Source organism: Propithecus coquereli, unplaced genomic scaffold (assembly GCF_000956105.1).
Source record: "Propithecus coquereli isolate 6110/MARCELLA unplaced genomic scaffold, Pcoq_1.0 Scaffold280, whole genome shotgun sequence".
In the NCBI taxonomy this organism is placed as follows: domain Eukaryota; kingdom Metazoa; phylum Chordata; class Mammalia; order Primates; family Indriidae; genus Propithecus; species Propithecus coquereli.
In genome coordinates this window covers 1,668,116-1,680,655 of record NW_012148397.1, presented here as the reverse complement: position 1 = coordinate 1,680,655, position 12,540 = coordinate 1,668,116, and the positions used below count along the sequence as shown (strand labels likewise).

The window sequence follows — 12,540 nt, the reverse complement described above, 5'->3', positions numbered from 1 at the left end:
TATTTACTAGCCTCCACTGTGTACAGACACATCTAACTGGAGGAACTGATTCCTCCCAGGTAGTTTTTCAATAGTTACACGTTCTCCCAAAGAAGAGCTGAAGCTCAAGCTTGTAAGCGTAATAAAACCACCAAAGAGTTACCGTCCCAAAGCCCAGCACGCAGTAAGTGTCTGCGGCCATCTCTGTCCTCCCTTACGTAAAGCTATGTTATGGTGCTCCTGGGTCAGGGTCTCGCTCTCTGCTCCGCTTCCTCTTCAGGGTGAATGAACACGAATACGGAATAAGCCTTGCTGAAGCTGCAGGCGGAAAAGCTTGCAATTTGCAATACGTAAGGCTGCACACCCTGTGCGGCGAAGGTCAGATGGAAGGAGCGGTTTAGTGTGGTGCCAGGTTCCTGTGCTTCTTTTAAACTCACGCACGTAGTCATAATTGGTACCTAAACCAGGAAAATAAGCAAACGTGATGCAATGTGCCTCCAAATCCCACGCAAACACGTTCCAACAAAATCACCCTAACACTCTTACCTGTATCGAGATCGCCAATAACATAAATACTGGCTCCTATAGGTACAGCTCCATAAACAAAAGAAGAACTGGCGGGGATGCACAAATTCTGGTCATTAAGATAGATCCACCTGGAAACAAAGCCAATGGACAGAATGAAGGAAATCAAAAGGATGACTACGACATCTAGGGAGACCGAGACCACAAAAACTGGTGAGTCACCCACAGTCCTAGGCACCGTGCCAACCGTGACCCCCACACTCCACTGCCAGGTAACCACTGCTGTGCTCCCCGTCACTATGGGTATTAGTTTTGCCTGTGCTAGAATGAAACAGATACTGGATCCTAAGGAGTATGTACTTTTCAATCTGCTTCTTCTGCGCAGCGCAAGGTTTCTGCGATTCAGCCACGATGCTGCTTCCATCAGTCACTCACTTCTTTTTATTTCTAAGTAGTATTTCATTATATGGATGTACAAGAATTTGTCATTCATTCACCTACTGGTGTTCATTTGGGTAGCTTCCGGTTCTGGGCTGTAGTCAACAAAGCTGTTGTGAACATTACAGAGCAAGTCTTTCCTGTGGGCTTATGTTATGGAATTGCTGGGTTTTATGGTGAGGGTATATGCCACTCGGTAAGAAAATGCCCCATGCTTTCCAAAGTGTTGTGCCATTTTGCATTCCGTTAGCAATGTGTGAGAAGTACAATTGCTCGGTATTGTTGTCAACTCTGGTATTGTCAGTCTTTTTAATTTTAGCCATTTTAATGGTATGAACTTCCCTGAGAGCTAATGATGTTGAGCATCTTGACATGGGCTCATTGGCCATTTTATGCATTTTTTTTTTTGTGAAATGTCTGTTCAAAGGTTTGCTCATTTTAAAAATTGAGTCTCCTGCCTTATTATTGAATTGCAAGATTCTTTATATTTTGTGGATACAAGTCCTTTGTTAGATACATGTGCTATGAATATTTTTTCCCAGCATGTAGGTTGCTTTTTCATTTTCTTAACAGAATCTTTTAAAGAAAATTTTTTAATTTTGATGAATTCCAATATAAAATCTTTTTTATTTTTTTAATACAGTCATGATTTCTGTGTCCTTCTAGGAAAATCTTTGCCTATCCCAACATTACAAAGACTTTTCTCCTGTGCTCTCTTCTGGGAATTTTATGGTTTTAGCTTTTACATTTAAGTCTATGATACATTTCCAGTTAATTTTTTGCATGCTATGAGTCACAGTTCACTTTCTTCCATATAGATAGCTAGCTGTTCCAGCACTATTTGCTGAAGGCTCTTCCTTTCCTACTAAATTGCCTTGGCACCTCTATTGAAAATCAATTTAATAACCATTAAAACGATCCAGGACTCCATGAAGAAGTGGCTGATTCCAGAGCTGAGGCAGAGAAAATACAAAATAAGCCTGGAGCATCTCGTGGTGCCAGACAGGAAGTGCTTAAAGAAGGATGGCGTTGTGTCAAAAGGCCACAGGAGCCAATATGAAGCAGCCCCCACTGGCTGAGGCTGGAACAATGTGAGCAAGGAAATAAATAATGATAGTATTGGATTTATAACTCAGAGAATAAAACAAATATCCACGAATATATACTACTATAAATAATTCTAAAAAATTTAACAATAGGGAGAAGGGACAGGTTTTCTTTACAGAAGAATTCCAATAAATAAGCGTAGAAGGAATGAGGGAAACAGAAATCACCATTAGGCAAATGCCATAGTGACAACTACTGCAGGCTAGATCTACTGATGGATGCTAAAATCAGTGGGCAAAAGTTTAAAAACAAACAAGTTTTGCATATTTTGAAGTTATCTCCTCCAAGATATTTATTAACTACAATGGGAAAAAGAGTAACTTTCCAGTGAAGAAACCCAACAGACACCACCTTAACCAAGTAACCAAGGTTAACGTCACCAGCAATAAAGCATATCGACATGTTCTCCCCGATGTGACGTGGGGAAAGGGGTAACATGACCACTGGGGGATTGCCACGACGCACAGCCTCAGTCTAATCACAAGAGATCATTAGATAAATCCAAATTAAGAAATGTTTTACAAAAACAAAAAAAAACCTGACCAATAATCTTCCAGAGTATCAAGGTCATGAAAGACAAGGAAAGACTGAAGAGAAGTCACAGTTAAAGGAGACGAAGGAAACACAACTGAATGCAAAGGAGGATCCTGGATTGGATCTGTGAACAGAAAAAAAAAACGTGAGCAGAAAACCTGGCAAAACTCCAATAAATATGTAGTTTACTTAATAATATTGGACAACATAAATATTCTGGTTTTGATGTTTTATACTATGGTTATGTAAGATGTTAATATTAGGAGAAGCTGAGTGAATGGCTTGTGGAAATGGGAACTCTTTGGCTATTTTTGCAACTTTTCTACAAGTCTAAAATTACTCCAAAATACATGTTTTTTTCTCCTCCCTCCCTTCATGAATCTAAGCTGGGCATGGTAGCTCACGCCTGTAATCTCAGTTCTTTGGGAGGCCAAGGCAAAAGGACTGCTTGAGCCCAAAAGTTCAAGACCAGCCTGGGCAACATAGTGAGACCCTGTCTCTTAAAAAAAAAACTGGCCAGGTATAGTGGCACGTGCCTATAGTCCTAGTTGGTCGGGAGGCTGAGCCAGGAAAATCACTTCAGCCTGGTAGTCGGAGGTTGCAGTGAGCTGTGATCGCACCACTGCACTCTGGTCTGGGTGACAGAGCAAGACCCTGTCTCACCAAGAAAAGGTAAATGTAGATCCTGCTATGTAATGTTCACTCAGGGTAATGTGGAAAACCTATTTCCTGCTATTAGCTGACAGGCACAGCCAGGTCACAGTAGATTTCAGCAGGAGCTTGGGAATGTGTCTAAATACCCTTATAAGCTACTGATGTCCAGGCCTGCACCCATTATTGGAACATACAGATGTACGGACATTGTTTCATTATCCCTAACTCTATGCTATGAAGCAGCCAAAAGGCAAGTAGCTTAGGTTTAGGGCATCTCAGTGCCAAATATATATGTAAAAAAGAATACCACTTTTGTTTTAATGAATACTCTTCCCCGACTGTTAAAGTAGTAAGTAGTTTCATATTTTGAATTCTAAGACACATGGAAGCAAAATGATTTGTCCAACATCCTGTGACAAGTCAGAAACAAAGCTGAGCTCCCATATTTCTAAATACATTCATCTAACGCTTGATTCATCTGACATCTAAATGTTGACTGGTGCAAGGTAGTGTGCTGGCACTGGGAATACAGACTTTGGCCCCTGCCTCCAAATGCCTCCAAGAAAAAGGAAAAGGGGAAAGTCTAAGAGCTTGCATTGAAAGTGAAAATAGAGACCCCGGACAGGCCTCTGAAAGAAAAAGTTTGAGAAATGTCAAACTACGATACTAGTTTATTCACATTTCATGTCTTCAGGGCTAAACACAAATAACTGAACCTCGGCACTTAAATTCTTCCCAGGTTCTGAATCAAAGCTGACGATATCACTGTGCCTTGTCTACAGCTGAACCGGACACCCAGGTCAACCCCCACGGGAAAGCACACAACTCTTCTGACAAACCCATGAACGGGACCGTGCGAACGCTCTAAATTAAAACATATATGACTACATTACTGAAAAGGCATGTCAGAACACACTGATGTTTTGGAATAACTTTACGGAGTTGAGAATTTAACATAATTCATCCCTGGAACAATGATACGAAGCTGAGCAAACTACACTATGTAGGTGATCTACCAAATTTGGTCCTGAGCAGTTCAATAAAACAGAGTTCCTGGGTTTCAGAAAAATAAGCTTAGGTAACCTATTTTGTGTAATTCTGAGGCTTCAAATTAAATATTTGAAATTCTAATTGAAACATGTATTTAGGTTTTACTGCTTATAAAGCAGGTGTAAAAGGCACGTGGTTTTGAATGCCACTTACCACCTCGTTAGCCTTGGACAATTTAGCTAACCTAGTCTCTGCTTCCTCATCTGTAAAGTGGGGATACCAGATACTACCACCAACCTCAAATGGTTGTTGGGAGGATGAAATGAAATGCCAATGCAAAGCATTTTGCAGTTTCTAGTACACAGTAGGTATCATTAAATGATAGTAGTTTTTGCAATGAACAAGGTAATAGTATGCCGCTAGTTAACAATGTTTTCAAACATGGGTGCACTGCTTATTAGTACTCGGAGGCTACAATGACGTGTCCTCTGGTAACTCAGACTGAAGACTGCCCCCTAAGAATGGAACTTTACAATACAGAATGGATCCCAGCAGCGCACTCCGGCGAGAGCAAAGTAGGAAGGGCAAGAGCTGTAGGGGGAAGGAGGGTGATTAATTACAGAGGAGGGAGGAGGAAAGAAAGAGAGAGCTTAGTGAGGTGCTGCTCCCAGTATGGCGGAGGAAGCACTTAACCAATTGCTGCTGCAACTATCAGCTAAAAACTTGGGACAAAATACAGCTACCTGAAAGCTCTGGAAACTGAACAAAGGCAGGCAGATTTTGGAAAGGAACTGAAAGTTGAGCGAGCACCCCACATGGAGTGAGTTTCCTGGTTCTTGGTAGCTGTCTCTGAAGGCAGCACGAGGGAGGCAGCTCTGGGTAGCTGAACTCCCGAAGGAAACCTGGCCGCCTTTCTGGCTACAGGAATCAGGAATTAGGATGGACTCTTGGGGCAACCAGGATCACCAAAGTGTCAGTGGAGAACCCCAGAAAGAAAAGAGATAGAAAGGCACCCCTAAACTTGTGTGCATCCACTCATCTCAAGTCTCTGACCCTGGAACCATGGACGTTTATAACTAAGGCTCAAAGAACTGAACTGAGATCTGAGCCGCCACCCACTGCAGCCTGCAATTTAAGCCTAACCAAGTTAATTGATACTAAAACTCTCTGAGCAACACTCTAAAGCAGTATACGAGAATTCAGGGCCTCAACAACATAATATTAAAATTGTCCAGGATGCAATGCAGAATTACTCAACAAAGAGGAGAGGAAAAAGGAGAACCCATGCTCAAGGGAGTAAACAGTCAATAGATGCCAACTCGGAGATGACTCATGATTAACAGGCAGGGACTTGAACAAAGCTACCATAGCGATGCTCAGTAAGGAAAAGGGAAATATGCTTATGATGGAAAGATAGGAAATGTCAGCACAGAAATTAAAAAAACCTAAAAACAAACTACAAAAAATTTTAGAATTGAAAACCTAATATTTGGAATAAAATGTTTACCAGATGGTAACAACAACAGAATGGAGAAAACAAAGAAAAGGAGCAGCAACCCTGAAGACAGATCAATAGAAATCATCCAGTCTGAAGAAGGAAAAAAGTTTATTTCACACTGAATGAAAATAAAACACCAAAACGTCTGAGACACAGCTAACGTGGTGCTCCGCCGGAAATTTAAAGCTTCAACTGTGCGTGTTAGAAAAATAAAAAGGTCTACCGTCAGTGATCTAAAATTCCATCTGAAGAAGCTAGAAAAGAGTAAAATAAACCCAAGTAAGTAAAACCACAGAAATAATATAGATAAGCATGGAAATCAGTGAAGCAGAAAACACAATGGGGAAATGAACCAAATGAGCAGCTGGTTCTTCATCCACAGAGGGTGCAGAAGGCCAGGAGAGGAAAGGGCAGCTCTCCCAGGGTCAGTCGCCCTCCTCTTCCTCCTGCTGCACTGCCCACCAATGAGCAAGAGACCAGGGCGTAATTTCCAGGCTTTTGCTGGCCCCTGGCACCCTGGTGTTCTGCCCCCCAGTGGGCCTCGGCACATCTGCTTCCAGTGGGATGAATCTCAGCCTTGTGGGGTGGGGAGGACTCTTCCCGATTTGTTCCTTTCCCTATGCTTCCTACATTAGCTATTTCTACATTCTTCAGAGTCCTCTTTCACCCCTTTTAGTAGCTGACCACCTCTTACTTGTTAATAATAACGTATATTACATTTTCCCTGTTCAAATTACTGGTGTGGCTTCTGTCTCTTGACTGGACCATGGCTGAAATGGATGTGGTCAGGAGTGGGGTTCATCTTTCCTCCTCTAGTTCACATGTCACACAAACAGTACGATGTGGGCAATGGGGTAACCGACGTGCCAGTTTGTGGAACATCAAGGTGATTAAATCTCTATGGACTAACACAGTGCCCTGAAAAGTTTTCTTAGCCTCAGATCACAGAGCACCCTGAGTAGGAGGCTAAATATTCTTTATTTGGTAAGCAACGGGGAACAGTGAAGAATTTTGAGCAGGGGAATAAAATGACCAAAGTGTGTGTCAGACTGATCTTTTGAAGGCACACGTAGGTAATTGCACTAGCCAGGACTGGGCTAGTGACCTTTGCGGATGAAGTGTCTGCATCAGGGCAGGACAAAGAGCTGAAGGTGGAGAGTGTGTGAAAAATACTAGAGCTTAAAAAAAGATAAGACTTGGCACCCAATGAGTTGTGATGTGTAAGACAGAACCCATGATGACCCCTTGTTGAGTATGGATAACTGGGAAGACGGTGGCTTTATTAACAGGGACACGAGAACAGAAATAGAGAAACTGTCATTCTGGGTATATTAAGTTGTTACTATGACTTGGTAATAATTTATGGCAATTTCTTTGCTTTCTCTCAAACAGTTTTACTTTTATTCAGAAACACAGAAAATAATGAGATGTGGCATTTTTCCAGGAAAGTTTCCATCTAAAAATAGGAAACAAAGGCAGGAAAGACAAGAGATTACTTAAAAACAATTTAAATGGGTTCCAATCTATTACAGATTGCTCATCTGGCAACAGTTTCCACAGAATGCAAATATAACACGCTTGGAAACATCTGACCTTTTGAGAAATAAACTCCTCCTACGTGTCATTTTGTTCTATAGGTATTCACGGGAAAGCCTGTACTTTTAAGTCAATACAGTGGGGTAGCTGCAAAGGTGGACTCTGGAGCCAGAATGCCTGAGTCTGAATTCCACCTCTGCCACTTGCTACTTGTGTGTCCCTGGCCACTTTACTTATCCTCTCTGTGCTGTGGTTTCCTCATATGTAAAAGAGCAGTAACAATAGTACCTCTACCTCAGAGTGCTGTTTTGAAGATTAAATGAGTTAACACATGCCACTGGGTTTGTACACATGTTTACTATCTAAACATGTAAGAATCCTACATATATTATATTGATAAAAGAAATTAATAGCTTTCTTCAGTCTATTCACAAACTAACATTGGAAATAAGGAAATGGAAGATATACGAATTTTATTTGAAAGTGCTTTTAAATAGCAAGGAAGGAGCAACACCCTTATGTTTAATAACTACGAACTTAAAGCAAGTAATATTATATTTAAAGTCTATCAACTACAAATATGAAACAACTTGATAGAAATATAATGGTTCTAACAACTTACAGCATGTTAAGGACATGAGAAACGTCACAACCAGATTTAAGTCCTACACAATCAAAACAGGGATGGCCAATGGTCGAACATAAGCAAACTTGACTCCTCCAACAAGAGACACTTGTTCACGCTGTCCAAACAGTAATTCGATCATTACAAAAAAATGTATATCAATATTTTATCAGAAACCAAACACACTGGCTACTGCTTGCTAATGAAGTTGGACAGTATATCTCAAGATTCATTTGGGCAGGAAATGAATTTAAAACTTCCTATGTTGGGCAGTCAGCCCTCATAGTCATATATCAAGGAAGGAGAAATGTAGAAAAATCTTCGAAATTCTGCCTGTCACCCATACTGTAGGCAAATATGCTCCAAACTGCTCTCATACTTTGTCTAATAAATTTTCCTAAGATAGTCTACCCCTATAATTGAACAAAGAAGCTATGCAAATATCCCAAATATAAAATATATTAAAAGTTAGGTAACATTTCTATGTACTTCTAACATTCTGGTAACTGTTCACTGCCCTAATCAAAAATAGTATGAAATGAAACATAATATTATGGCACCCCCTTCTGGTAACACAACTGAAATGCTCTGACAAGATTATTTTTAGCATAGCAATCTCCCCTCAGGATTTGCACGTATTACTGCAATAAAAATACTATTTAGTGACTACAATGATAAAATGCATGAGGGGAGCAAAGAGGGGTGGAGAAGGATGTTATCTACTCTGTAAGATCTATACAACAGCTCATCAGATGTTTTATGGATTCAGGCACTACCCCTCATCCACAGCATTTTACTGAGTGTCTAATACAGGCCAGGAAGGATGCTGGACGGTAGGATACAGAGTCGATTAAGTAGGACCTTGTCCTGAAGTTGCTTACAGTTAACAGTTACAACCTCAGAAAGAGGCACGTATAGACAGCTATGTGATCACAGACTGAGGAATTTAAATCAGACTGGGGGACATGAGAAGGCTTTCTCTAGGTAGTGATCATTAAGCAGAATTTTTGAAAAAAGGCCAAGTTAACTGGCTGAACACTGGGAAAGGAGGTTTTAGGTAAAAAGAATAGCATGCAAACAGAGCTGAGATAATCATACATGTCTGGGGGAAAAACTGGCTCAGTGTGAAGCGTCTGGGTCACATAGCAGCAGAAAAGGTAAACCTAAGGCCCGTATGTGCTGAGTTACGCAGCTTAGACATGTTCCTAAAAGCTATAGGGAGATAATAAATGATTTTAAGCATTAACTGTCAACATCTGATCTACGTTTTAGAGACATTTTTCTATGGTTTTCCTTTAAGTTTCCAATACTTCTGAAGTCACTGAATAAATATCTAGCACGCATTACATATATCTTTTAAATAGACAATGAAGCAACTTGAAAATAAAACTAAACAAAGCTAAATATGACTTTGAAAGCATAAAAAAAAAGCTGCGGAAGCTACGTGAAACCATTCATAATTACCTTTTAAATTCATCATGGTAGAACTCTGACTTGCAAGTTACCATCTCACCACCCTGGATGTCCTCACGACTTCTGACTCCCCCAAACACGTACAGTTCCATGGCAACTCCACAGGCCACTGCTCCAAATCTGGAAAGCCACACACAGCACGTTAGTTGTACTGAATTTACAACTCAAGACCTGGTTCCCTAATTCCCCTTACACTTGTTTTAACTCTGCAACATTCGGTGTTTCATGACTCTGTGGGCCTTCCTCTTTCAGGAAACACCAAGTCAAATAAAAGGTTACGTTGAAAGAAAAGAGAAGCAAAAGCCACGGTAAGGGGCTTCAGGCCCCGTGAACAGTAAGGGAACCCACAAGGTCCATATCCACAATCACGCACCTCCTCTCTTTCAGTGGACAGATAGCAGTCCATTGCTGGGTCCTTGGATCGTAACATTCCACGGATTCAAAAAGTTTTCCGTATGATCCTCCACCCATGGCGTAGATTTTCTTTTTCATAGCTGCATAGCAGCCAATCTGAAAGAAGGAAACGATGGCAGGGGAAGGCAACATTTATTACTAAGGTTATGCAAACAAACATTTACTTGTGCAGACAGCACTTTAAGATATTTAGGAAAAGATGTGATTTCTAACAGCAGAACAATGGTGCTTTCCGATATTACAACACAGGACTTTAAGAAATAAGAGCAAGGTAATATACACATTGTTAATCCTCAGAAAAGGAGCTCTTACTCCATCCAATAGTATTTCACTAAGTGAGATAAAGAATCCTAATGTTTTAAAGGGCTTTCCAATCTTTCTACTCTTTCACCATTATTTGAGGACTCCAAGATTTAGATTTCATGGAATGAGATTCTCTGCAATTCCTGTCCAAAATAACGTAGCAAAAAAAAAAAAAAAAAAAAAAAAAAAAAAAAATAACGTAGCTGAAAGGGCACGTTCTGTGAGAGAATATGAGTATATCCCAGTCCCCGAAGACGCAAAGTACGCATGGCACTGGGCAAAGCTTTGGCTTGATGGTAACTCCCCACCTACAACAGGGAACATAAATACAGACGGCCCATCCTCCGAACATTCAAGGTGAGCCCTTTGTTCTCATTCTACTCGGTGAGCAACAGTTCTTTACCTACAGACTCCTGTTTCTCCCTAATCCAGCAAGATGCTTAAGAAAACAGTTGGGAGCTCTGGTTGCTCCCGAGGTTAGTGTGTTCACAAAGCCCCACACACCCACCAGCGGGACAGACTCACTTTCCTATCTTGGTGTGTACGTATGTGGCGGGTGACAGTGAAGGCAAGCTACCAATAAAGACGGAATTCTTTCATGTTAATTCTTTTAACATTATCAGTTGAATTAAAGGCATATTCAGGAAAAGAAGAAACATTAACTTTAAAATCCAATTTGTACACAGTTATCACAAGATACAGTTCTCACCTTTCTAACCATGGTCAAGTCAGGTTGCTTTGTCCAGGTTTTAGAATAAATGTCATAACACTCCATGGAGATCAGCTCCTTTTCACCATCCTCTCCTCCTAGAACGTAAAGCATCCCATCTATCTCCACGATTCCAAAGTTATGTCTTGCCTGAAAAGACATCAAAGATCTTTGTATACAAAAGGTCGATGATCATGTTGAAAGCTAGTACCATGTTCAAAACCATTTCTCCTAGGAACGCTTCTTAAATATTTCTGGTTTCCCTGGCAGCCCACACTTCTAGCACGATCGCCAGAGAGCACAGAGCTAGTAATTTCTCAGAACAAGGTTATAAAATATGTGGTGAATTCACCAGCAAAATCTTTACCTTTTAACCCACAATAGCTCACAACAAGAAAAAGAACTATTACCTTCTGGTTTAGTAAAATTGTTTTTGTATAGCGACGGGCAGTAAGTGTTTCCAAGCTGATGTGTGGAAGACAGGGTCAGAACCACAGCAATACCAATGGCCACGGCTGGGGGAGGCAGCAGGAGGACAGGGCAAGCTAAGGCTGTCTGGACTTACAGAAGCCCTGAGAATTTCGCATTCATCTATCGACAAATATTTGCTTAGTGGCCCCTATGTGCCAAGCATGAGTCTAGCACTGAAAATAAACCACTGACCAAAATAGTTGAAATTCTCTGCCATCAAAGAGCTTACGTGAAAAGCTCCAACTGCCTAGTCTGCGAGAAGGTGAGACAGGGCTTGAAGAGTGGGGATGGGGCAGCTGAGCGGCAGGAGGCAGCCCTGGCTGAGCAGGTGCTACAGGAACAGACACCGGAGGCAGGTGAGGGAACAAGGCGCTCAGGCGCTGGGGGAAGAGGCTCTAGAGGGGAAGAGCAAACGCACAGGCCCCAGAGCGTTCCTGGAAGGTGTGAGCAGCGGCGAGGAGGCCAGAATGGGCAGGGGCAAGAAAGGGGCTGGAGGGGCAGGCTGGAGCGTAGTGGGCCAGGGCTTGGCAGGGCCATGGCTTCTGCTCCCGCACTTGAACACAAAACAAACAAAAGTGCTAAGGGGAGAAAGAAACATATCAAACCAATAAACAAAACGAGTATCTTACCTCATTCATGGGTGGCAATGCAGTCCACGTGTTTGCATCCGGGTCGTACTTTTCTCCCGAGCTCAGTGTCTGCTTGTTTTCGTCTTGGCCCCCGAATACGAACAAAAATCCTTCTGCAAAAATCAAAGGAGACACACAAGAAACCTGAAATGTAAGTCTTTGACACCTATAAATGCCATGAAGCATAGAGACAGCATCTGCAGACACCTTCTCTGACAACACTCTCCTCTTTGGATTCAGGACTTTGATCACATCTCATTTGATCCTTGGTGATAAAGCCAAATTCGTGAGTCACTTTGACCACTTTGCTTCACTCATCACTATCTTTGAGAGGATTCCCACTACCCTGCGGTGTAAAAGGAAGACTGACACCACCCACTCAGTCACCAGGCAACGCCGGGTCACCTCAGTTCATCTCTTCTATTCCCCAGCCTCTGTGATTCTCATACAACTTCTGAACCACAGCCCACATCTGCTCATTCGAGATCGCAGGACTACGCAGATCTGAGGCACCTGCAAGCACTTTATATTCAAAACAGGATCTAAGAGTAATTGTTGAACTTCCTATTTTGGGTAGTAGTGAGTTAGATTATTCTTTTGCAGAAACACTTAAATTGCTGGATAAAACATTAAAAAAAATAATCTTAGGCCGGGC

At 41.6% G+C, this 12,540-nt stretch overlaps 1 protein-coding gene across 1 annotated transcript in view; it reads right to left on the bottom strand.

Moving 5' to 3' along the window:
* Nucleotides 1–221: 221 nt before the first annotated feature.
* Nucleotides 222–12,540, bottom strand: part of GAN (gigaxonin) — a 16,256-nt gene continuing 3,937 nt past the window's right edge. Inside the window, exons 2-7 of the mRNA XM_012648194.1 lie at nucleotides 11,886–11,998; nucleotides 10,786–10,935; nucleotides 9,733–9,869; nucleotides 9,351–9,479; nucleotides 526–635; nucleotides 222–437 (exon numbers count right to left, since the gene is read on the bottom strand). Coding sequence (XP_012503648.1) covers nucleotides 256–437; nucleotides 526–635; nucleotides 9,351–9,479; nucleotides 9,733–9,869; nucleotides 10,786–10,935; nucleotides 11,886–11,998 — 821 coding nt within the window. The 3' untranslated portion in view covers nucleotides 222–255. The remainder of the gene's footprint in view (nucleotides 438–525; nucleotides 636–9,350; nucleotides 9,480–9,732; nucleotides 9,870–10,785; nucleotides 10,936–11,885; nucleotides 11,999–12,540) is intronic.